This window comes from Zootoca vivipara, chromosome 13 (genome assembly GCF_965207765.1).
Source record: "Zootoca vivipara chromosome 13, rZooViv2.hap1.1, whole genome shotgun sequence".
In the NCBI taxonomy this organism is placed as follows: Eukaryota; Metazoa; Chordata; class Lepidosauria; order Squamata; family Lacertidae; genus Zootoca; species Zootoca vivipara.
The window spans coordinates 37,630,637-37,656,720 of NC_142596.1; the positions used below are offsets into that span (position 1 = coordinate 37,630,637).

Genomic DNA, 26,084 nt, shown 5'->3' on the forward strand with positions numbered 1-26,084 from the left:
ATCCGTTCCAGACGGGTCCGCGGAGTACTCAGCCTGAAGCGTACTTAACCCGAAGTATGAGTGTAATTGGTTCTGGAAGTCCGTACACAACCTGAAGCGAACTTTCCCATTGAAAGTAATGGAAAGTGGATTAATCCGTTCCAGACGGGTCCACGGAGTACTTAAACTGAAAGTACTCAAACCGAAGCGTACTACTACTACTAATTTATTATTTATACCCCGCCCATCTGGCTGGGTTCCCCCAGCCACTCTGGGCGGCTTCCAACAAAACATTAAAATACAGAAATCCATACTTAAACCGAGGTATGACTGTACACACACACTTGTCTGAGCCAGTAAAATGGATTATCTTGAAATCGCTTATTTTTTCACAGGGCTTATTTTAACCAGCACTATCAAGTCACAGATCACACCAGTCTTTGTTGACTGAACCATAAAGTTTATGGATCCAGTGCTTTACAGTGCTGCCATGGGAGAAAAGTATGGATTAAAGGCGTGGATACTTATGGATTCTCATATTTTTTCAAGAGATCCCCCTTTAAACCACCATCAAATCATAGTCTGCCTCGGTGTTTACAGATGTGCAGTGTGATCTGTCAGTGCTGCTGTTGTCATCCTTGTGAAGAACCACGAGGATCTATACCTTGGATTATCGTTTCTATGGCAAATCCTGATCTGCAGTTTTTTAGTGTGTAGTCCTACCAACGCAAGCTCTAATTTGATGGTGGTTTTTTTTTGGGGGGGGGGGGGGAACCTGCATACAGTCATGCGACTTCAACAGGATCGGCTTCAATCCTACTGGACCCTATGAAAAGCCAGAGACAGAGCTTGTCCATTCTTGGATCTAGGAGAGATGCAGTCAGAAAGGGTGGTGCCTAAAACCAGGCATCCCCAAACTGCGGCCCTCCAGATGTTTTGGCCTACAACTCCCATGATCCCTAGCTAACAGGACCAGTGGTCAGGGATGATGGGGATTGTAGTCCAAAACATCTGGAGGGCCAAAGTTTGGGGATGCCTGCCTAAGAAACTGTTTCAAAATTCCAAAAGGTTGCTGACCGATGATCTATGCTATCCAGGGTTTCAGACTAAAGGGAAGGACCTTAATTTAGAGGAAAGGAACAAGTTTTGCATGCAAAAGATTCTGGATTCCATCCCTCATGTCTACAGTTGGCAAGGACTCCTGTCTAAAACACTGGACCATTGCTGCCAGTCAGTGTTGGTCATACTGAGTTTGATGAACTAATGGCCTGACTCCATGAAGCAGCTTCCTAGCTTGAGTCTTTCCTAGACCTACCTAGAGGTGTCAGTGATTCAACCGGGGACCTTCAGCCTGTCACGCCTCGGCCGTACACTGAGCTACAAATGGCATTCTTGTGCTTGCACCCTCATTCCTTTTGGTGTTTCCATGTTCACCCCTCCTGGAGATGATAGATCAAAAAAAATTATCTTTCTCTCCCTTCTCCTTTTTATTTTCAATGAACAGTTTCCAGGTTGGAAGAGCGTGAATCAGAAATGAAGAAAGAGTACAATGCTCTTCACCAGCGTCACACAGAGGTAAGTCGTCATTTCAGAAGGATAAAAATCCTTTTCAGACTATTTGCATTAGAAGTGCAGAAGGGCACAGATAGAGGAAGAGAGCTCTGCAACCCTGTAATGCTGTAAATTCTGCTCACTCTTGACTCTGGTGCTCAGTTAACTTCTGCTTTGGGCTAGCTGTTTTCCGAGAGCAAATGTTTTCTACAATATCGCTGGCTATTCCGATCTTAAAGGACATCCCTTTCTTTGAAAGAAATGGTTGTCCAGAAAATAAAATGTTGGGATCTTCAATCTTCATTTTTGCCCTTCCTTTTGCATTTCCCCGCTCCTTTCGCAGATGATCCAGACCTACGTGGAACACATTGAGCGATCCAAGATGCAGCAAGTTGCTGGAAATAGTCAGAATGAGAGTGGACTACCTGGAAGGAGGTAATGCGCTGCACCTTGGCTTTGCACCTGGAAAACAAAACAAAACTTAGAAGACTTCTGAACTGTGAATGTATATTTTAGGGGGAAGGCACTGACCCAGTCTCCTGTGCTCTCTGAGTGACCAAAAGTAGCAGTAGCTGATCTCTTTTATGGCTGGTGTCCTAAGTTTGATTGCAAACCATTCTTCTTCTTGTCAATAAATAATAATACTAATAATAATAATAATAATAATAATAATAAATCCACTCTTCACCCTGAGGTCCCACAGTGGATTGCAATAAGTAAAATGCAATATTAAAAACAGTTTAAAATAACTTAAAATCACAGAAATAAGGCGGGTCCTAAACATGGGTCCTGGGAACAGCCAATGAATGAGTCTGCTGCTTTGATCCTCAGCCAGCTCAGAGTGCGCTGGATGGTGATGGGGGCAATTCAGGAGAAGGATGGCAGTTAGGTGACAACCTGGATCTGAGGTCCCAGGCTTTTGTCGAAAAGTGGTGAAGAGAGGGTGTTGTTTGAAGCAGAAGGAGTGGTTAGAGTGCTGAACACTTCCCCTGAGCTGTGGCTTTCCCCTCCCCAACAACCTTCATATCCTGCCGCCCCCCCCCAAGATAACACAGATGGCCAGAGCTTCCCCATCTCTGTCTTATGCAGTTGTGTTCAACCTTGGCTCTCCAAGTGAAGTCCCTCTGGGCACTGGTTGGTGGCTTGCTTCCTCAGGAAAGAGAAGACTATGCCTGGGAGTCTCCCTTAACCAGCTATCCAGAGTCAAGGGGGCTTTTCCTTCATTCCAGGCTGCGCCTTGTGCACTTATGGCTCAAGAGCTGCAAACCTGCTTCACCATAAACCTTCCCCCTGCTTGCTCTCCATATGGCTTTTGTGTCTGTATCTGCTTAGCCTCTTAGGCCCCATCTGCACGATGCATATAAAGCACTATGATACCACTTTAAACAGTCATGGCATTCCTCAAAGGGTCCTGGGAACTGTGGCTTGTTAGGAGAGCTGAGAGTTGTTAGGGCACCCCATTCCCCTCGCAGAGCTGCAATTCCCAGAGATTCCTGGGAAGAGGAATTAATTGTTAACTCGTTCTTGGGACTCTGTGACGGGGAATAGGAGTCTTTTAACAACTCTCAGCACCCCACAGTTCCCAAGACTCTTTGAGAGAAGCCACGACTGTTTACCACTTTAAATCTACAATGTAGATGGGGCCTTAGAGAGGTGAGAACATGTTGTAGACTTCATGTGTGTTTGTGATGCAGCGTGCCTTGCCGCTCTCTAGATTGTTTTTGTGTATTGTTGCACTTTTGTATGTCTTTGGACTTCTTGTTTTCAGCCCCACCTCCAGCTCTCAACTCGGAGCTGGTGAGAGAACCAAGAGATTCTCTCCCTACCTTAGAGGTGTGGCAGGGAGGTTATGGCAATTACAGTTTTGGAGAGGTTGTCAGCAGGACAATCCAACATCCACTAACCCTGCTTAAAGACCTTCACAGCTTGGGACTCGGGTACCTGAAGAACCACTTGTCCACATCTGCTCACCTGAAAGCTATGGGTTTCACCAGAGGCCCTTCTCCAAGCCCCCCTGCCATCAGAGGTGCAGTGGGGTGGTTACTGAGGAATGGGGCTCCCTGACAGTGGAATGCTCACCTGGCCCTAGGCACCTCCTTTGCTGTACTCTTGGCCCCAGACAAAGACCTTTGCATTGCGCCAAGCTTTTAACTCCAGTCTGTTTTCTCTGGGTTATATCCAACTCTATTCCCATGCAGAGCAGATGCATATAAATTAATAGGAGTGACTAACTTTGGCCCATTAATTTGAGTAGAACTTAGTTGTCTACAATCCTCTGTCATTTTTATGCTGCTTATGTTTGCTTTATCTCTGCTGGTGTGCTTTTTTCCTTTTTTTTTATAAAAAAGTTCTGTGTGAGTTTGCTATCCCAGATCTTGCTGGACTACAACTCCCATCGTCCCTGACCATTGACCCTTCTGGTTGGGGCTGATGGGAGTTGGAATCCAACAAAGTGGAAAGTGCCACAAGCCCCCCCCCATTCTATGTTTTGAAAGCTGTTGCTTTTGATGCTTTTCTTTTAAATTGCTTTTTATTGTTTATTTTAATTATTTTGTTGTCTACTGTGGGAACTCCACTGATGGAGTGTGTAAAAATAGAAAGAAAAGCAAACACTCACCCCTTTTAAAATAATAATCACAATATGGAGACAGCCATCAGCCAGCTACCGTGTTTCTCATATTTTAAGGCGTCCCTATAAAATAAGCCATGGCACGATTTTCATGCTTTGAAAAAATATAAGACATACCCCGAAAATAAGCCGTAGTGCTACCGTAAGTGCAGTTCTAGAGGGCATCGCCAAAATACCCAGCAGCGCGCGCCGTGTGGAGCCCCGAGCCAGCGGGACCCAGCTGAAGCGCCGACAAAGCCTCAATCATCCTGTGCTGGGAAACGTTGTGGCTGTGGGGTTGTGGAGGTTACCCTGGCTACCCGGCGCTGCTCCTTTCACCCTCCGCTGTTTGTGGCGTGCAGCAGCAGCAAACTGGAAGGGCCAAGCAGCGCCTCGTGGTCTGCAGAAACGCTCACACAGTGCAGGATTGTTTTCCAATTATCTCGGGACAGTCGCTCCACCTGGAGCCATAACTTGCCTTTCTCTTTCGCCGTGTAGCGTCAGCGATTATTCCCCTCCTCCCTTTCTGCCCGCTCTCTCTCCCCTCCTCCCTTCCTTTCCCCTTGGCACGGGACCCGCTGAAGTGCCGACAAAGCTCCCGGCAGCGCTGCGCAGAGCGCCCCGAGCCGCAGCAGGAGTGGGTGAGGGTAACGGAAGTCGGAAGTGGTGTGTCTGCCGCGCGCCTTTCCTCTATGGTCTCTACGGGTGCCGCGGAGGAACCTCCTGGTGGAATTGCGCTCGCCCCTGGCTTTGCATGGAGCACTGCCGAGCGGGCGAAGCCTGGGACGCCCCGGGAGGGAGCAGGAGGCGGCGGCGCCTGCGGCGGAAACAGGAACGGGACGGCGGAGAGGCCGAGAGCCATTGTGCTCCTCCTGCGGCTCAGGGCGCTCTGCGCAGCGCTGCCGGGAGCTTTGTCGGCGCTTCAGCGGGTCCCGCTGGCTCGGGGCTCCATGCGGCGCACGCTGCTGGGCGCTTTGTCGGTGCTTGAGCAGCAGCAGCAACTTACCGGTTAGTAAAAGAAATAAAATAAGACACCCCCGAAAATAAGCCATAGGCTTATTTTCTTGAGTAAAAATAAATATAAGACATGTCTTAAAATGTGAGAAACACGGTACACAACTGGGGCTGCCGCTTTCCCCAGTTACTGAAGTTGCAGGAAAAGGTGCAGCTCTCTCTGTTTGCATTCCAGACTGTGTTAGGTAACATCTGCACCATACATCTAAAGCACTATGATACCACTTTCACAGACATGGCACACACACCCCCCCCCAAAGAATTCTGGGAACGGTAGTTTGTTAAAGGTGTGTTGAATGTTGTTAAGAGGCCCCTATTCTCCTGAGCTACAGTTCCCAGAGGTCCCTGGGAAGAGGGACCAGTTGTTAAAACCACTCTGTGACCTACCAAAATGAAGGAATAAATAATATTCTGCACGATGCTAATTTTGCAATGGACGGACCATTATGCAGATTTTTGCCTGCCTGCCTACATTTGCTTGCTTTGCAGTATGTATTCTGTTAGGGATAGTGAAGTACTATGTGAGGCAACAAAGCCCTCACCTTTGGAGAGCCTGTTCAGCCTCCCCATCCCTGATCTGGCTTCTGAAATCTTATGAGGCCTTGCTTGTGTATTTTCTTTACTGGCTTAAGGAACAGAAACAGCTCCCTAATCCTTTTTTAAAAACTGGAGGTAAGTTTTAATGCGGTGCCAGAAGGATGTTCCTGATAGCACCAGGCAGGGGTGAGCATTTCACAGATGGGGAGCTACATCTGCAAAGGCCCTCTCCCTCTCTTGCCACCCTCCGAACCTCCCTCACTGGACTGTATGTATAATCATTGTCTGTTCCAGACCCACTGCATGTTCATTAGGCTGGGTGTTTTATATGTGCCAATGTCTCAATCTCTGCTCAGGCAAGCATTTCTGTGAGCACATAACGACATGTCTCTGTGTGTGTGTGTGTGTGTGTGCTTGCATGACTGTTGCACTCTAATGTTTATTCTTTTGTCTTGCTTCTTGTGCCGTTGCGTTTCTTGTGTGGGCTGCTCTCTGTTTGTCACTTCAGTCACCGCCAGTCATGGAGGAAAAGGTAATTTGGGAGAATCTGTATCTGTTGGGTTGGGAGCTCTTTCTTTGCGGGGGGAGTAGCTGTGGCCATCAACAGCGCTTTTGCTGTTTTGTGTTGATGTGAGACAAGCTGGTGAGTCGAGGCGGGGCAGCCTATTTCCCTAGGCTCTAAAGAGGCAGAGGAAATGGTCTCAGATCACACCAAACATACGTTTGACAAAGCACAGGGTCCAGAATTTGAACTGGGCATTGCTGCAGCACTTGATATCCTCACACAGCAACCAGGGCCACACCTGCACCATACATTTAAAGCTGTATTATACCTTTTTAATAATCGTGGCTGCCCTCAAAGAACCTTGGGAATTGTACTTTGTTGAAAGTGCTGAGAGTTGTAAGGAGACACCCCTATTCACGTCACAGAGGTACAATTTCCAGAGTGGCTTAGCAATTACTCTCTCATCGGGGAATCCTGGGAATCGTAGCCTCGCGACGGGGTGAGGTCCCATTGCTCGGTCCCCGCTCCTGCCAACCTAGCAGTTTGAAAGCACATCAAAGTGCAAGTAGATAAATGGCTACTGCAGCGTTTCTCAACCACTGTTCCGCGGCACACTACTGTGCCGCGAGACGGTGGCTGCTGTGCCGCAACGTGAGGCAACGAGAAGGGCGATTTGCGGCCGCCAATAGGCAGCGCTGACCCGCCGGAAAGGAAGCCGGCCGGGTCAGTCTGGAGGGCGCAAGGGCGCGAAGGGTGTTTCTTCGTCATCTCCTCGCGCTCGCTCCCTGAGCGAGGCAGCGCTTCATGGCCAAGGTCGCCTCCTCGCGCTCTCCCCGCGCGCTCAAAGGAGAAGGCAGCGGCAGCAGCGGCGCAGGGCGGCGGGGACTCTGGAGCAGCAGCAGCCCCGTCCAGCGGCGGCAGTAACAGCAGCAGCCGCAGCAGCAGCCGCCCCACCTCGGCGGGCTCCTCGCCGTCCTCCTCCGCCAGCCGGGGAGGGCTCTTGGGCCGCCAAGGAGCAGCGGCGGCGGCTACACCAGCGGGGAGGCCGGAGGGAGGCGGCGGTGGCAGCAGCAGCAGCAGCCCCAGCTCAGCCGCGGCCAGCCCAGGAGGGAGCGGGGGGCTGGCGGCAGGCAGGACGACGGAGGCGGTGCTCGAGGGCTCTCTCAGCAAGTACACCAACTTCATCCTCCCTATTCCTCAGTCCCCCACCCATTCCCAACCCCCAGGATTTGCCCCGTCTTTTAATGGTGGTGTGCCGCGTGATTTTTTTGACGGAACAAGTGTGCCGTGGCCCAAAAAAGGTTGAGAAACACTGGGCTACTGCTCCGGCGGGAAGGTAAACAGTGTTATCCATTTTTTCCCCCTGGAAACTACTGGCAATCAGTTTCCTTAGGTAAAGGGACCCCTGACCATTAGGTCCAGTTGTGACCGATTTTGGGGTTGCGACGCTCATCTCGTGTTATTGGCCGAAGGAGCCGGCGTACAGCTACCAGGTCATGTAGCCAGCATGACTAAGCTGCTTCTGGCGAACCAGAGCAGCACACGGAAATGCCGTTTACCTTCCCACTGTAGCAGTACCTATTTATCTACTTGCACTTTGACATGTTTTTGAACTGCTAGGTTGGCAGGAGCTGGGACTCCGTCGCAGGGATTCTAACCGCCGACCTTCTGATCAGCAAGCCCTAGGCTCTGTGGTTTAACCCACAGCGCCACCTGCTGATCCCAATTAATCTGAGCAGGGGTGGGGGAGAAACCTCCCCCACCTTGCTGAAGTGTTGGATGCACCAGCACAGAAGTTCATGTCTTCAAGCAAGGAAATCTCCTGCTGGGCAATTTTGTCACAATTTCCCCACCCCACCTACAATAAAATTTGTTTGTCTTGACACACACACATATCCTTTTGCTGGTTTGACTTCTCACCCTCAAAGGAGTTTGAGCATGTCTCACCAGCCCTTGCGTTCACTGCCTTTGCTCTTCAGATTTCCAGGGTTTTCGAGTTCCATTACAGCAGCTTCACACAAGGTCACAAACAGACTGCTCATAACTGCCTCTCAGCTGGATCCCTGGGGAAATAGTTTTCTGTGTTCAGCAGAAGCGGTGATCCGTACCAGGAACAGCAGGGGAAAGGCTTGAAGCTTTGCTGCAGCACCGGTTTTGGCATAAGCTCAGAGAAGCTCAAGTGCAGTTAAGGCTGCCAGTCTATAGAGTGTTGCATGAAACTCCACCTCTGCTCCCTGCTCAATTCATGCTGGAAGAAAAGTGTTTTGCAAGTTGAAATCTGCCCTACTCCCTTTGCCAACATAGAGGTTCTAGGCTGAGGATGGGGAACCTCTGGCATGAGGTTGTAGTTCGCTTCCCATCAGCTCCAGCCAGCATGGCCAACAGTCAGGGATGCATTTTATTTTCAATTTATTCAAAATTATATACCGATTGAAATTATCAGTAAAAGCAGCAAAAAACCAAACCAAACCAACAAACAAAAAACCCACGAGACTGTAGTGACAGCAATGGATCTAGGATCACCCCTAAACTAAACACCTACCAGTATTCCTTCAGAGGAAGTGCAGCTCCATCCAGGGCAGGTACCCAACCCAATTCCTGGGGTTGATGTTGTGTGAATCCTGTGCTGAAAGGTTAGGGTTCCACACCAGGAAAGACAGAATTTTGTGAGTAGTACAAACCACGCAGATTTGCATTATGTCTCCCTATTTTTTCATAAATTATTCCACGGTTTTATTCATTCATTTGCCTTTTTGTATAATCAGGTCTGGTTTGACTTCAGAAGGATTGCTGCTCACTGGTGCAGAGCACACACTTTGCATGCCAATGATCCATAATTCAATCTCTGGTATCTTCCGGTAGAGCCAGGAAATTCTCTTTCCTGAGACCCAGAAGATACTCTTTCTTGATACCCAGGAGAGCTGCTGCCAATCAGCATAGACCAGGGATAGCCAACATGGCGGCCTCCAGATATTGCTGTACTACAAATCCCATAATCCCTGGCCATGCTAGCTGGAGCTGATGGGAAGTTCCACAACATTTGGAGGGTACAACATTTGGAGGGTACAACACTGTAGACAGTGTTGACCCAGGTGGACTATTGGTGTGCTCTGGTATAAGGCAGCTTCCTATCCACTATTAATGGAACTATGCAGGTGCCAATACCCCCAACTGCTGCAAAATGTATGCCACCACCCCACTGGCTTCAGAGATTTCAGCAGGTACATACACTTTTGAGCGTATTTTCACACCCAGATGTCTGGAAACTTGGTGTCTGTTTTTTAAAAGGAATTTCCACTTCTCGGGCAGTTGAATCTTATGGGAATGTTAACGGGTTGTCCTTGGGATACTTGGCCCACTGTTAACTACGATGGGTTTTGTTTTGCTGCTTTCTCCATGTCAAGGATCTGCTGGTTTCCTAACTCTTTCCCATGCTCTCTCTTTCTCTCCTTCTCTCTCTCTCTGACTTTCCTTTTCTCTCTCTAGCATGAAGAGGCGTCCCAATTCTCTGAACATCCCCCTCACAGATGACATGGTACGTGGGCAGGTGGGCGCCAAGATCGCCCCCGCAGTGGACCACTGGCACCTGAGTGACCTCGGCCAGCTGCAGTCCAACTCCGGCTACAAGGTTTTTCTAACACCATCATGGAAGCGAGGGCATCCTTGCCTACTTGTCAGCAGCACCTCCATCAGGACAGAGAGACCTCTGTGTGTCTGTAACCCTTTGCAGCCCATAGCCATTTCTTTGCTGATGCTTTGCTCAGCTAAACTCTCGTGTGTGATGAGTGTTCTTTTCCTAAAGGCTTTTATTTTTTTTTCCCTGGGGCAGCAGTATTTTAACATTCGCCCATCAGCTAGCATACACCCAAAGTGTTCCCATCAGGACAATTTATTTTGGACTCGATGTTGCCCCTGCTCAGAATTTTTTTTTGCAGTCTCCATGTTGTCCTAAAAATACTACCCCATGCTTTTTCTTCGTATAGTCATATAACCCAGATTTACCCTTACCCCACAGAAAATCCAGTAATAAAAAATAACCCATTATATATCTGCAATTATTGCTGGTGTGCCAGCTCCTTGGCATAAATGGTTTGGTGGGTGGTTTGTTACATGCATGGCAATGCATAAATGGCTTCCCTCAACAATTGTATCAGGAGTCCTCTATTTCTGACATAGAGCTCCAATTTCCATGGTTCCCCAGGAAGATGGACTGATAATCAAACTACTCTGGAATTGTAGCTCTGTAAGGGGGAATAGAGTCCCCTAACAACTCTCAGCACCTTTAACAAACTACAGCTCCTAGGATGCTTTATTGGGAAGCTGTGTAATATTTAGTCTAAATCCTTTTTGTTGTAACTTTTCTTGTAATCCTGACCTGGATTTCCTTTCCTCTCTGCCGCTGCCTTTTGTTAAGAAGGAGATATGTTATGCCCTGTGCCTTTAAACCATTAATAATTCCTGCCCCCCAACAAAAAAAAGGTTCCCTGAAGTTGGAAATGCAGTATGCTAACATACTTGGTAACAAGGCTTTGTTGGGGTTGTCGTATTTCTCCTCCCAAAAAAGCAATTTTAAGGTTTTGGAGCTGTTCCCACTGCTTTTTTCATTGCGTTGCCAGGTTTTCCCAGACATTTTGCCAATTTGGCTAATTCCTCCCCATGCTGAAAACCAGCACGTCAGGAATTTTCCTGACATATGGCAAGCCTATGCTTTGTTCTCTAGTTGGCAGGGTGCAAACAAAATATCACCTCAGTGTTGTGCAAACAACATTCTGTACCAGTAAAACCATTAGGGAAATAAATGTATTGTTAGTAGAGAACGCACCACTGTCAAATTACATTACTCTGGTTTTTTTCATCTCAGATGGTCCCTTTGTGATGGGATTTCTGCTGCTAGTCTGTTCTTGTTACACACCTGAAAACAACTGGTATCTGAGACCACATAGGCTACTTGAGGCTCCCCAACACAGTATATACAGGACTTGAAATTCTGTTGCTTATTACAGCATGCCATCCTTGCCTTTAAGAAATGTATGGCTGCAAAGGGTTAAGTGGCCATATTTTCAGTCTCCATTGCCATTTTGCTATGCTCTGTATGTGTGTATGTGTGTGCAAGTGTCAGCTGTGGAAGTATAGCTGGGTTTGCAGTAAGGGAATCCTTCTAATGTTAACAAGATCACCCCTGGCCTTGAAGAAATAGCCATTCTGTAAATTGCCTGAACAAAAGCTAAGAGTTCAGTGGTGCTTCTTGTGTTCTTACTTAAGTGGCTGGGATTTGGTGTAGAAGTCAGAAGTGCCTCTAGAAAAGAGAGTCCCCTTTCCTCCAGGGCTAGTCCATTGCTGGCACTGGTCCCACAGTGGTTCCTGTCAGCCATCAAGATAGCTGCAGGATGACTCCACGTGGTGGTTTCTGCAGTGGCCAAATATGGTCCTCATCCAGTCTCCTAAAAATGAACTATGTGTTATGGTCCTAGAACATCAATGGGGAACCTGTGGCCCTCCAGATGTTTGGGTGAAATAGGTGTGGTTTTGTGTAAATGTGTGTCTTTGTTTCAGTTGCGCTGCTTTTCAGATGTGCGTATGCGCTCTTGCTTTTAAAAGTCCTGTCACTAGTGACGGTCCCTTGAATGGATCCTTTGGCTTGTTTGCTTCTGTAGTTTGCCCCTAAACAATGAGTCCAGCATTTGGTCATAATTATGAAACTTGCCACTCTGGGGCAACAACAGCCAGTGTGGTCTAGTGAGTAGAGAGGTTTTGTGCCTTCTGACTGTGTGGTTGATTATTCCTTATATAATAAGCAAGGGTCAAATTATAACTCAGGAAGATGGGATTCACTAGCACCCACAGATGACACAAGGCCTCCAACACATTGTGGCTCCTTGTGGGCCATTATTCACCATTAAGCCCTCAGGCCAAGGGGTGAGCCAAACATATGACAAAAAAAATCTGAGGCGTTCTGGGGGGAAAAGAAAAAAAGAGGATGTTACGTAAGGATATTAAGTAGCAGAGAATACTAAACATAACTTTGGTTAAGCAGCACAATGAATCTCAAAAGCTGCTAACAGGCCATTAATAATCTTGGGAGAATTACAATATTTTTGTATGGTCTAAATTTATCCTTCACAACAACCCTGCAAGGTAGGTTTGGTTAATAGTGACTTGCCCAAGGGCACCCACTTCTCTTGATTGCTAAATGGAGACTTGGACCCGGCTGTTTATAAAAGTCCAGACACAACATTCTAAACCACTGCACCACACTGGCCTTCATTTTTGTAGTGGCCGTTATAGGCTTTTTAGTGCATAGTGCTCGTATATCACAGTACTACAAGGCAGCCACCTGGCCAGTAAATGGGAGGAAAAATTAACTGATGCATGTGATTGCCTCCCCACCCCTTCTCTTCCCACCCCTCCAAACAATGCTGTGCCCCTAAGTGCCTGCCTGATGAAATGTCTGAGTCTGGACAGTCCTCAGCAGCTGCTACGCCCAGCACCACCGGAACGAAATCCAACACACCCACCTCGTCCGTGCCCTCTGCTGCTGTCACCCCCCTGAATGAGAGCCTTCAGCCCATGAATGACTACATCACGTCAAAGAACAACAAGCGGTCGCGGGAGAAACGGAATAGTAGAAATATGGAAGTCCAGGTCGCCCAAGAGACGAGGAATGTGAGCATAGGTATGGCTGGCTGAGAAACTTCTATGTTTAACTTGTTTCCTATAGAAATGTGAGATGTGGACATAACATGCCAAGAAGGAATTCTTGTCCCATAATAGTGTAAATTAGCATATTCCTTATTTTTAGGGCTGCGATTAGATTGCGGTGCCCGGGGTTGAGCAATGGACTGCTTCTTAAACTTAGCTAAGTGCGTGGATGTGTGTGTGGATGAAGAATTATTGGTGGCTGCACAAGATCTCTGCTGGATTGAGCTGTCCAATATCCTCCTTAATAAATGGAGGTGCAAATGCCCATCTCTGATCCGAAACATTGGTTTGGTCTTCCTGACTACGAATATTTCCCTTTTTGCATTGCATCCTACAGGGATGGGAAGCAGCGATGAGGGATCAGATTTTCAAGATATTGATTCTACTCCGGAACTGGATATGTGCCAGGATCCCAGGCTGGAACGCACAGGAAACAGGTTTGGGTGCAGACATTCCCCTTTCTTTAGGCATGTCGCCGTGAGTGCAGAATGCAGCTTTTATTCATTTCGTGCCAGTCTGCAGCATTTCCATTCTTTTTCTCTTTGCACGACAGCCCTACTCAGGGGATCGTGAACAAAGCCTTCGGCATCAACACCGACTCGCTGTACACTGAACTTACTGAAGTCGGCTCGGAAGCCATTGGAGATGTGGATGAAGGAGCGGACCTCCTAGGTAAAGCCTGCTTCAAGAGCGCTGCTTTTGAAATTCTTGTCTTGTTTATCACAAAAGCCCTTTGAAAGTAGAGTAGGTGGAGAGATAAAGAGCTGGAAGACGTAATGTAACTCTTTATGGTCTAGAGCAGGGATAGCCAACAGGTTCCCTTCAGTTGTTGTAATCTAACTCTCATCATCCCTAACCATCCCTAATCGGCCAGGCTGGCTGGGGCTGATGGAAGCCAGCAACATCAGGAGGGCACTGTGTTGGCTACCCCTGCTCTAGATAAGATGCAGAGATTGTGGTGATCAGATGTGATCAGCAAACATCGGGATGAAATATAAAGGGCATTTCCCTCTGAATCATAGAATTGTAGGGTTGGACGTGACCCCAAGGGTCATCTAGTCCAACCCCCTGCAATGCAGAAATCTCAACTAAAGGATCCATGACAAATGGCCACCCAGCCTCTGTTTAAAAACCTCCAAGGAAGGAGAGTCCACCACCATCTGAGGTTCCACTGTCAAACAGCTCTTACCGTCAGAAAGTTCTTCCTAATGTTTAGTCGAACTTTCCTTTCCTGTAATTTATATGCATGTAGTCCACATAATTTTGTGACGCTTATGCAAATTATGCAAATTAAAGCAGAGTTACATAAATTATTTTGCCTAATTTACTCTGCTATTTTAGACTTGGAGGATGAGCCCTGTAGGGCACAGGTGCCTTTCTATGCTTTGATTACTGGGAACCTCGCCCTATGTTTTTGCTTCTGAGATTTCACCACATATTGCCCATATCCTTTCAGCCATACCGCTTCCCAGCTGTAAGGAATATAAACTTTTTAATGAACTGATTTTGGAAAACTGAATTCTGTGATCAGAATTGTGTTCTGTAGTTTTTCTTCCCCATGTGAGGAACTACACATAGCCTTCCACGACAACGACCCTGTGAAGTAAACAGGGTCAAATAAAATTAATAAATAGTTTACCTGCTATATTGCCAAGCTGCTAATAAAAGCAGAGGAACAAGTAGACAGCTAATAAGTGTTACGTTGATAGCCAAAGTAGTAGAATGCAGAATTATCAATGCCCAGAAGTCTTATTTAGCTGTCACTTCCAACACTTTAATTTCCTTTCCTCATCTTGAGTCCTTGTCACACACCAAATATATTTCCATGCTCAAATTCATGCTCATTACCACAGGTTCACTCCCTCTCCCCTGCAACATTCCCACTGAACAGTGCTAGATCATGCATCACCATTTATGTTATCATTATTTCATTAGCTAAATTTATATTGTACCTATTCATTGGCCTGCTCAGGGGTAGCACACCAAATCAGTATTGCCAAAAGCAATGGCAACAGTCAGATAAAAATCATGAGTTGTATCCAACTAAGGCCACATTTACTCCATACATGCACTATGATAGCACTTTAAACAGTCATGAGCTATGGGGAACTAGTTTCTTTAGTGTGCTGAGAATTGTTAGCAAAGTTCTATGAAATATCAACAACCTCAGATATGCAGATGACACAACTTTGATGGCAGATAGTGAGGAGGAATTAAAGAACCTTTTAATGAGGGTGAAAGCGGAGAGCGCAAAGTATGGTCTGAAGCTCAACATCAAAAAAACTAAGATCATGGCCACTGGTCCCATCACCTCCTGGCATATAGAAGGGGAAGAAATGGAGGCAGTGAGAGAGTTTACTTTCTTAGGTTCCATGATCACTGCAGATGGTGACAGCAGTCACGAAATTAAAAGACGCCTGCTTTTGGGGAGAATAGCAATGGCAAACCTAGACAGCATCTTAAAAAGCGGAGACATCACCTTGCCGACGAAGGTCCATATAGTTAAAGCTATGGTTTTCCCAGTACAGTAGTGATGTATGGAAGTGAGAGCTGGACCATAAAGAAGGCTGATCGCCGAAGAATTGATGCTTTTGAATTATGGTGCTGGAGGAGACTCTTGAGAGTCCCATGGATTGCGAGGAGATCAAACCTATCCATTCTGAAGGAAATCAGCTGGAAGGACAGATCCTGAAGCTGAAGCTCCAATACTTTGGCCACCTCATGAGAAGAGAAGACTCCCTGGAAAAGACCCTGATGCTGGGAAAGATTGAGGGAACAAGGAGAAGGGGACGACAGAGGATGAGTCTGACCAAACTGCGGGAGGCAGTGGAAGACAGGAGTGCCTGGCGTGCTCTGGTCCATGGGGTCATGAAGAGTCGGACACAACTAAACGACTAAACAACAACATGCCCCTCACAGGGCAACAGTTCCCAGAATGGTTTAACAACCAAGATTTTTAGAAGACATCTGAAAGCAGCCCTGTTTAGGGAGGCTTTTAATGTTTAATAGATTATTTTATTTCATTTTTCTGTTGGAAGCTGCCCAGAGTGGCTGGGGAAACCCAGGCAGATGGGCGGGGTATAAATAATAAATTTATTATTATTATTATTATTATTATTATTATTATTATTATTATTATTATTATCCCTCTTCACAGGGAACTCTGGGAATTGCAGCTCGGTGAGGGTAATAGGGATCCCCTAACAAATCTCGGTACTCTTTAACAAATGACAGTTCCCAGGATTCTTTGGGCTATGACTGTTTAAGGTGCCATGAGAGTGCTTTAAATGTGTCAACGTGGCTCAGGTTTTACTCAGAGAAGACCCATTGGATTGTGTCCAGTGCTAGTCCTGCTCATAGTAGACTCACTGAAAGTAATGGACATGACTAAGTTTGGTGTGTTAATTTCAGGGGGTGTACTCTGTGTAGAACTTAATTGGATTCAAGCCATCAAAATTAATGGAGTGAGATGTTAATGTCCATTATTTTCAGGGGTTTTTTCTGGAGTAGAACTAGCTTTGAATACCACTGAATGGTTATATCAAATTAGGGCTTAACACAAATACCCTCAAATTTTGTGCCTCTGTGGGCATTTGGATTTGGAGGAATTATTTTCTGGGGGTAAGAGGGATGAAATTCACCTTCAGATTGAGGAAATGGCTGTTTATGGTCCCCCCACATTCCCCCACTGGTGGCCACCATTGTTATGTGATGTTTGTCATTCCTCCCCACCTCCCAAACACAGTGACCCAAAACAAGGGGCATTGTTTGAGTGGGATGGGAGGAAATGGTGGTTTGGTCACTGGAGGAAGTGTTCTGATGTGGCTGCTTGTTTAGCCCTGTAATGGCTAGACCAGGCATCCCCAAACTGCGGCCCTCCAGATGTTTTGGCCTACAACTCCCATGATCCCTAGCTAACAGGACCAGTGGGCAGAGATGATGGGAATTGTAGTCCAAAACATCTGGAGGGCCAAAGTTTGGGGATGCCTGGGCTAGACCAATATCTTTTTTCTTTTCATTATCTGACCAGAATCTAAGAGGGCTGGGCGATTAGCCGATCAAAAGAATAGCTGTGACTCCTCAGAGAATGGTGGGTGGGCAGGGCAACAACTTAAATTTTACTTCTAGGTGGCCAGACTATTTTGGCGTGTAAAACTTATCTTGACCTCAACTAAAAGGGGATATTTGGTGATGAGAGGAACCCAAAGGATTTGCAATTGGTAAGTGTTATGAATTGCCTATCTTAAAACAGAGGAGATTCAATTCAGAGCTTAATACTGTCACGCAGGCCTGCTCAGCTCACATCCCACTGAGCCAAAGGCAGCCCACCAGCATTGCACATAGCCCACCACTGGCTCAAGGAGCCTCCTGTTTTTACTGCTTTTCTTGCAAGTGCACACTATTCCCATCACAAAAAAGGGCAGGGACAATAACCTATTGGTTGATGACCTGCTTTACATGCAGAAAGTCCCAGTTTCAATGCTTGGCATCTACAGTTAGGGCTAGAATAGACCTCTGTCTGAAACCCTGGAAAGCAGCTTCCAGTCAGTGTAGGTAATGCGAAGTTGGGTGGACCAAGGACCTGATGTGGTTGGTATAAGGCAGCTTCCAGAAAGAGCTGTGGCTCTTATTTGCATGCAGAAGTTCCCAGGTTCAATCCCCAGCACCTCCAACAAGGGGTTGCACATGTCCCTATTCTGAAACCAAGGAGAGCTGCTACCAGTCATCACAGGCAGTACTGAGCAGAAATGGACAAATGGTCAGACTTGGTATAAAGCAGCTTCCTATGTTTCTCTGAGAGCTGCTGCCAGACAGAGCCAACAATACTAGGCTAAATTGCCTAACTGTTAGACCTGGGAGAAGGTCATTTCCATTTTAAGGCATTAGGGCCATGATCCAATTCCTGTTGGGCTGCGTTTGATTTAGTGGGTCTCAAGCTGTGCCAGCTTTCATGAATTTTTGGAAAGGCTACATAGAGCGCTGCAGACGGTCGTAAGCATTCCAACAAATTAGGTTATTCAGAACACGTTTTTATTATACCGTTTGCCATGGTTGAGAAGACAAGGCTTAAGTCAGGGTTCATAGGAAGTCTCCAGGCTCCTCACTTATATCCTCATCTGGAAAAAAAAAGTGATTTCCTCACCCTCACACTCCCAAATGTCCCATATGTAGATTCACACCATTTGCAGGCCATAGCAGGTCCTGTCTTTACTATTTCATGCCTTTTGACATCGAAATGGCAAGATCATTGTTAATTTTTTGTTTCTCTTTTTAAAAAAATCCAGATTTTTTTATTTTATTTTGTTGGTTTCGGTCACTGATTGACTCTTTTTCTTTCCTTCCCCCCAATTCCTTCCCCCCTACCCCATCCTGTATCTCTGTGCTTCGCTGGACATGGCCCATAGGGGAGTTTTCAGGTGTGTATCTCTCCTCTGTTCGGATTCTCTGTTTCCTCCAATTTTTCTTTCTTCCTGCTCCTTCCCCCTTTCTTGAATTTTGAATTGAATGATGTGGGTACACACGTGTGATACTCCCCTGCTGTTGTCCAATCACGGTTGGCTTTGCGGACTTTGTCCCGCCTTTCCCTTGTTTGATTGGCTTGCGCGACTTAAGGTTCCGAACCCAATTGAACATTCTCTGCTTTTTGCTCACATGTCTGCTACATTGCGGTAAGCTTTATTTCTAACCCCTACCCACCCACCCCGGCTTTCTGCAGCCTCACTCCACGATCTGCTTTTTTTTACCTCCCTCTTTGAATCCTGGGGTAGAAGGTGGGGAACCATCTGTTACTTTATGTTTCCTGTAAGGTGGAATTTTTCCTTCCTTTTAGGGCAGGCAATGAACCCAAGTGTGGGGTCCTCATTCTGAGAGTGAGCTAAAGATAGGAGGTTTATCCGTCTTGCTGATTCCTTTATTAGTCCTTTCCCTCCCTCAGGATGGCTGCTGGGGTAAGAGAAGGTTTGGGACTTAGTGTTTGCAGGATGGGGGCTGAGCTCTCAAGTTCTGCAGCTTGTAAGTTTGGAAAAGGCTGAGATGGTCAGTCAAGAGTTCTAGCTGAAGGAGAAGTGTTAGAGGTCCAAGGGCATCTTTTCTAGATCAACTTGCTTAAATCAGTAGTGCAGTTAGTTAATTTAAGACTCTAGACCAGGGGTGGAGAACCTGATGTTGTTGAACCACCACCTCCCATCACATGGAAGGCCTATAGCTCAGTGGTAGAACATCTGCTTTGCATGCAGACTGTTTCTGGGTTAATCACTGGCATCTCCAGGTAGGGCTGGACAGTCCTGTCTGAAAACCTGGAGAGCTACTTCCAGTCAGTATAGATCAGGCACCCCCAAACTTCGGCCCTCCAGATGTTTTGGACTACAATTCCCATCTTCCCCGACCACTGGCCCTGTTAGCTAGGGATCATGGGAGTTGTAGGCCAAAACATCTGGAGGGCCGCAGTTTGGGAGTGCCTGGTATAGATGATACTGAGCTAAGTGAAATGCTTCAGTGGATAGTGGGAATTTCTGGAAACTTTCTCTGGTTAGCTATCTTTGCTTTCGTATTGTTTCGGAGAGTGTGAATTTGATAAATTTGACTTTGAACGTGAACTCAATTGCATTTCTTTCCATACCTATTGGCCACACATGATTGCCTGTCAATTTGTGAGCATGTTGGGTGTGCACATTTAGTATCATTTCTGAAGTTGGAGCATCCACACTTCCCTCCATGGAGTGGGACCTCCTCTATCCAGGGCTCTCCCAGTAATGGTGTACATGTTCATTGTAGTTGTGTTTTGAAAGGTTCGCGGAAGGGCCATGGCTCTGTGGTAGAGCATCTGCTCTGCAGGCAGAGGCTCCTGAGTTCTAGCTCCAGTATCTCTGCAAAGGGTTGAGAATATCCTCACCTAAAATCCTGAAGAGCCACTGCCAATCAGTGTAGACAGTATTGAGCGAGGCGGACCAATGGTCTGACTCAGTATAAGGCTACTTCTTATTACTGAATTGTATGACTTCTAAACACAATCCTTTGTGAAAAACGTGTCCAGTTTTGATCGAAGGAGAAAGAAAGAGAAGGGGTGTGTGTGTCTGCATTGGGTAGGATGCAAAAGTTCCCTTCCTTTGGTAATAGCAGTCTATCTCTGCTGAAGAACTCTTTATGCTGGACCCGGCCCAGTGTAAATAGGAAATAGATTCACTTCCTTTAAACATTTATTATTTGCTGTCAACCCAAGATTGCTGCCTTTTTTTCAGCCATCCGTCCAGTTGAAAATCAGATCTCGGGGTCTCCCAACAGCCCCTTTGCCCCAATTTTATTGTCCTCTCCTTCTGTTTTTCCCCTTAACCTGACCCATCCATGCTGTTGCTTTGGTTCCCTTCCGTAGAGGATGAGAGGCCCAAAGGACCTTTGCCTATCCACGGAGGATAATAAGGATGGAACCAGGAGTTGCTAACTTGATCTGTTCATTTCAAAATCTGAGACTTTCTTCCCTGCTTAGCTGGATCAGAGGCAGAGAGTGGTTCTTGTTGCAGCATAACTAATTTCCTTGCACGTACGTGCTAAGAGAACACCACCGTTTTGCTGTTTACAGATTTGTATTTAATGGCTGCTTTTTTCTCTCCCTTTCTTCCCCTATTTTTCTCTTCTTTGTCCCTATCTCTTTCTATACCCCTGACCCCACCCCTCTTTTCTCATATGGAATGACTTTCATAGTGCGGGATGATTTCTTTGGTAAGGCCAAGGCCTTTTTTAAACATATGGGTGTTCTCCTCCTCCTTTCTGTTCATTCAGCATCTCTTCATCCTTTTATTTTCTTCTTCTCTTTCTTTTCTTCTGTGATTTCTCGGGACTCTCTTTTGTTTCGTTCCCGTGATGGTGATGGTGTTGCTTTGTTGAGAATAAGTAGGTGGTTCTTCCATCACCCATTGTTTGGGAGAGATTCTTTTCTGTTTGGGGATGTAGGTGGTCATTCACTTTGATGTTTCAAACAGCTTGCAGGATGCAGGTCAAGAAATATGGCTGTGAAATATAATTCATTTCCTGGTTGGTGTTTTTATGGGAACTGTAAACAAACACACAAAACACATGTAGCACTCTTGACGGAAATATTCTACACAATTGACTCCACCACACTTCCCTTAGGTTGCTAAGGGAGCCAGGGCTTCTTATAACATTCCAGACACACAATTCAATGTGCTACTTTTCATGTTTTGAAAACCCATAGCTTAGAAATCACTTTGTATTGAGAAGAAAAGACAAGACCTGGCCTTTTTTTTTTTACCTGAACCATTAGCTTTCTAGAGGCAAGGAGCACTCAGTTGCAGCCGCGTCGCAAGCCCCCCTGGTACCGGGGGCGGCACCCCACCCCTTGACACGCAGTGCCCCTCCGTAGTGACGTGCTGCATAGTGACATAGGGACGCAGCACGTCACTATGGAAGGACACTGCGCGCATGCGCGCTATGGAGCGGGTTTGGCTGCAGCGGTGCAGGAGCTCTGCCACTGTCAAACTGTGAGCAAGCTGCAGCACAGAGCAAGTTTAAGAGCCTGTAAAACTCGCTCTGCGCCGTGGCTTGCTCGCAGTTTGACGGTGGCGGAGCCAGTGCCAAACCCGCTCCGTAGCGCTACCTGGAGCTTCGCCTGGAGCTCCGCCGCCGTCAAACTGCGAGCAAGCCACGGCGCAGGGCGAGTTTTACAGGGCCGCCCTGTAAAACTCGCTCTTCGCCGCAGTTTGCTTGGCTCGCGCTTTTATTCTTTCTGCTCAGGCGAGGGGGGCGGGCGCATGCGGCGGCCGTCAGTGGAGGTGGTGAGGAGGCGCCGTGCTGCCCCCCAAAGAGTGGAGCCCAGGGCGCCCCGCCCCCCCTGCCCCTCTATTGCGACGCCCCTGCTCAGTTGTGGCTTCTTCCCAACTGTATTTTAAAGCAGTAACAAGGGGGATGCTGGTAGGTGCCATCATCATCATTATTCTTACTATTATTATCATTATTAATCAAATTTATAGATTGCTTCATGGCCCAAGTTGGTAAGTGTGGGAGATAAGTATATGGCCCATTGGCCAGATTCAGTCCTGCAGTAAGGAATTGGCTACACCACCTGAACTGCCATTGTACATCCAGGACTGCCTTCACTCTCCAGCCACTGCTCTTTACTTAGCTCCAGTTCCTGAACTGCAGTGTTCTGGCAAAGTACAGTGGTACCTCTCAAGATGAAATTAATTCATTCCGCGAGTCATTTCACATTGTGAAAATTTCGTCTTGCAAAGCGTGGTTTCCCATAGGAATGCATTGAAATTTAATCAATACGTTCCTATGGGCAAAAAAAAAGCCGCTGCCCTCCGGGGTTCCTGCAGGTCCATCCCCGTGGCATGCTCGCTTCCCCTCCCCCCAGCTCGCCTCGGGAGCCGGAGCTCTTTCCCGCTGACTCACCCGCCGAGCCAGGAGCAGCCACAGCAGCCACATTGCCAAGCGCCACAGCCGCTTTAAGGCTCTTCCGCTCCATGGCCGTTTTAAGGCGCCCGAGAGAGGAAGAGAAGCCTCCCCGCCTCCCTCACAGCCCCGGCACTCACCAGCATCATTACCGGCGCTGCCGCTGAGGCCCGAGCCGGCTGAGCCGAAACTCCGCTCTGAGGGAAAGGGGTGAAGCGGGCGCGCAGCAGTGGGGAAGCGCAGACGGGGCCTGCTGCCGGCCAGCCTTCCCTTCCCGTCGTGAGGCTACTTTGTCTTGCGAAGCACAGCCATAGACAACTTCGTTCTGCGAGTCTTCGAAAAAAATCGCAAAACGCTTTCGTCTTGTGATTTTTTCGTTGCGCGAGGCGTTCGTCTTGTGAGGTACCACTGTAGATCCTGAAATCTGCCTATGTTTACATGCTTGATGTAGTCTGAGCTAAAAGAAATAAAGATTTTGTGCCAAGGAAAAGAAACGTATAAAACTAAAAGTGATGCAGGCCAAGCAAAACTGCATATATTCACTCAGTTTGCATAACTTAACTGCTCATAGCCTTGGGCCTGAGCAAATGTCTTTGCAAAGTATTGACACCTGCTCTTAACTGTCAAATATCTGAGCTTCCGCTCTTCCATGCTTGTGATAACCACTTGGCATTCTTCATACAGTTTCAAGACTATTTTTGCAGTCTTAAGGGCTACAAATTTGCTAAAGCGGTGAGATTTGCAGTATTCTCTGCTCTGTTATAGATTGATGCACACTTGTGATTTTCACATTCCCGATTCATACTTCTGACTTCAACGTATATCCTGTAGGCTCAGGATGATTTCCATTAGTTCTGAAAGAACAACAGACCTTGCCTCTCTGCAATATGTTTGGATTTTTGAGTCCAAGTATCTCCATTTATCCAAGGAAAGAAAATACCCTGCAACCACATTGCCCAGGCACCTAAAGACTGGTGCTAGTGCCTTGAAATATACACCCCCACCAACCTGCAGACCTTGGTAAATCAGTGTGTAAAAAAGATGCTATTTAAATTTCCCCTTCTCACAGCAGCTGGGATATAAAAGGTCATTCCACACTTTCTTTTTTAAAGTGTACTCCTATTTCAAATGTACACCAAGAAACATTATATGGGAATGAAACACATGCATGTGTCATGCAGGTACATAAACTGAGTACCTGGGTTTGGCTCTGCCTCCATGTGGAGTCTACATGAAATGGACTGAGTGTCAGTGAAATGTGCAGAGTGGCCTATAGTTTGCCTTCAGACTGGGATTCTTAAACTCCATTGTTGCATTTAAGTTTGCATTTTTGTTCTCTGCCCCAATAGACAGTATGAAGATCCCATGCTGCCTGAAACATCAGAAGTGATCTATTTCTTCCTGTCTTATTGATGGTTGTAGTGTTGTTGTTTTTCCTTTCTCTATATCTACCTAACTTTATTCTTTAAAAAAAACACCTGCTGCTTCTTTGCCATTCTTGCTGGGGAACTTTCCTCTGCCATCATCAACCCGTCCCATCTCATTGTTGGGAAGAAGGTCTGTGTACTTGCCTGAGTGTGTTGTGCTGTGTTCTCACTTTCTGTACACTGCCATGGCTCTCTTTTTTTAAGCGTTTCATTTGTACTGAGTGTGTGTTTGTCACTTACCAACAAAAGCAAGCAGAACAAACAGCGTAAAAGCATGTTTCTCTACACAGTGTGAAGTGGATGAGTGCGTGAATGTTGAAAGCATCCGTGGGTTCATGAGAACAGTTGAAATGAGATTAGGTGACTAAACATATTTCCCCTTCCATTCTGTAATGGAAGGAAATTCTAGTCCCCCTATACTGCACTCTCAACATTTGGGACGGAGGCTCTCCTTAACTTTGGCTGCAAACACACCCTAAATTTAAAGCACCAGAGAATCCTGTGAAGTGTTATTAAGGTTTGCTGGGGACTACAGTTCCCAGGGTTCTTTGGGGAAAGCCATGTGCTTTAAATGTATGGGGTGTATGCCAGCTTCGTAAGGTCACCCAGTGAGTTTTGCAGTGGAATAGGGATCCGTACTCTAGACCTGGCTCTTTTTTTCTTCTTGTTCTGCATTGGCAACTTTCATGCACAAAATCAGGAACAGCCAAAGAAGGGTTCAAACCAGGCAGAAGAAAACTGTGGCCTACCAGATGCTGCTGAACTGCCATCTAAATTGTAAATCTAATATATTATCTATCATCCATCTATCCATCTATCTATCTATCTATCTATCTATCTATCTATCTATCTATCTATCTATCTATCTATATCATCTCCCACCTTTTCCCCTGATGGAACTCAAGGTAGCTTAGAGATTAAAAAAAAGTGCTAAAAGTTCAGGGTTGTTTAAAAAAGAAAAGAAAAAAAGAGCTTGTGAAGCACTCCAAAAGCATCTCTCAAAACTGAAGGAATGAGCAGTAAAATGGCAAGTGCAATTCAACGTAAACAAGTATAAAGTGATGAATGTCTCCCCCCACCCCAAATATCCTTACATTTGTAACTCCCATTAATCTCTGTCAGCATAGCCGATGGTCAGCCATGATGGAAGTTGTAGTCCAGCAACATTTGGAAGGCCACAGGTTCTCCACCCCTGCCCTACTAAGTGTGTTTAGGATAATGTCATGTGTGGGGAAAACCCAAAGTTTGTGTAAGATGTATCTAAACTTTCACAAATAGTAGCATTTGCCAGATGAACAGAGCTGGAATAGTGATCTGATTTCTCTAGAATTACCTTCACCAACTACCTTATTGCACTCCAGATGATTTGGATAACAGCCGTCATCAGCCCCAGCCTGATGGGAGTTGTAGTCCAAAGCATCTGGAGGGCAACAAGTTGGGGGAAGCTGCTGTAGAGCGTGCAGGTTTAGCAAGTATATTGAGTATGTGGCCAATAGTAAGATTTCATGCTTCCTCCCGTCCTTCATCTTCCCAGCAACAACTCCATAAAACTAAAAATATGGGAGGAGAGAATGCCAGCCTAGTCGCAAATATGGAGCTTGCTGCAGTAGTTATGGAGACTAAGGTCTCTTCACACATCTGTCCTTGCAAAACTGGGAAGTGTAGTTCTGTGAGGGGAGCCAGTGATCTATAAGAGAATTCTTAGCCCCCTTGACAAGCTACAGTTCCCAGCATTCTTTGGAAGGGGCAACATGATAGTTAAATGGAGTGCTAATGTAGCCACAAAGTGGGAAAGACTCAATTGGGATTTATTTTTGGTAATAGCAGTAGAACATTTCAGAGCTGACCTCACTAGCGAGCCCCTCTACTCCTCCCTCACCCTGCCAAACTTCTTCAGGGATAGTTTCCTTGTGATGTCTAGCTGGGATTGGATCCTTCCACAGTGGGGCAACCCACTAATCAGCATAGATGTTCAGGGGAAGTCAGACAGTTAAGCTTCACTGTGTGACATTAGGTACTTCCAGTGAAACACATGGCCCAACAGCAAAGTCTTTAAAGTTTCCCTTTGTCGTTGGCAAACTAGTGACTAAGAGGACTGAAATACCTGACAGATGATCAAATTAGATAAGAGCTGGCTCTTAGATAAACAGAAGAAAGTGGATGAGGAGATGTTTTTCTCGCTTTCTCATCATACTAGAACTTGGGGCCATTCAATGAAGTTGAATATTGGAAGATTCAGGACAAACTCCCACAAGAGGTATTGATGGTTACCAACTTGGTGTGAAAGAGGATTAGACAAATTAATGGAGGATAAGGCTATTTATGTTACTAGCCATGATGGCTATGCTTCTGTCTC

The 26,084-nt window shown here is 46.5% G+C and overlaps 1 protein-coding gene across 18 annotated transcripts in view; it reads left to right on the forward strand.

Annotated features, from left to right (window-relative positions):
- The window catches only part of MAPK8IP3 (mitogen-activated protein kinase 8 interacting protein 3), a 71,762-nt gene that overhangs the window by 13,075 nt on the left and 32,603 nt on the right, over nucleotides 1-26,084 (forward strand). For 7 of the 18 annotated variants that reach the window (XM_088656537.1, XM_035130803.3, XM_088656541.1 and 4 more), the window contains exons 3-10: nucleotides 1,484-1,554; nucleotides 1,874-1,965; nucleotides 6,198-6,221; nucleotides 9,681-9,822; nucleotides 12,624-12,867; nucleotides 13,231-13,330; nucleotides 13,447-13,565; nucleotides 18,299-18,310. In XM_088656537.1, coding sequence (XP_088512663.1) covers nucleotides 1,484-1,554; nucleotides 1,874-1,965; nucleotides 6,198-6,221; nucleotides 9,681-9,822; nucleotides 12,624-12,867; nucleotides 13,231-13,330; nucleotides 13,447-13,565; nucleotides 18,299-18,310 — 804 coding nt within the window. The remainder of the gene's footprint in view (nucleotides 1-1,483; nucleotides 1,555-1,873; nucleotides 1,966-6,197; nucleotides 6,222-9,680; nucleotides 9,823-12,623; nucleotides 12,868-13,230; nucleotides 13,331-13,446; nucleotides 13,566-18,298; nucleotides 18,311-26,084) is intronic. The other 11 variants (XM_088656542.1, XM_088656549.1, XM_088656544.1 and 8 more) reach the window with 5 other exon arrangements.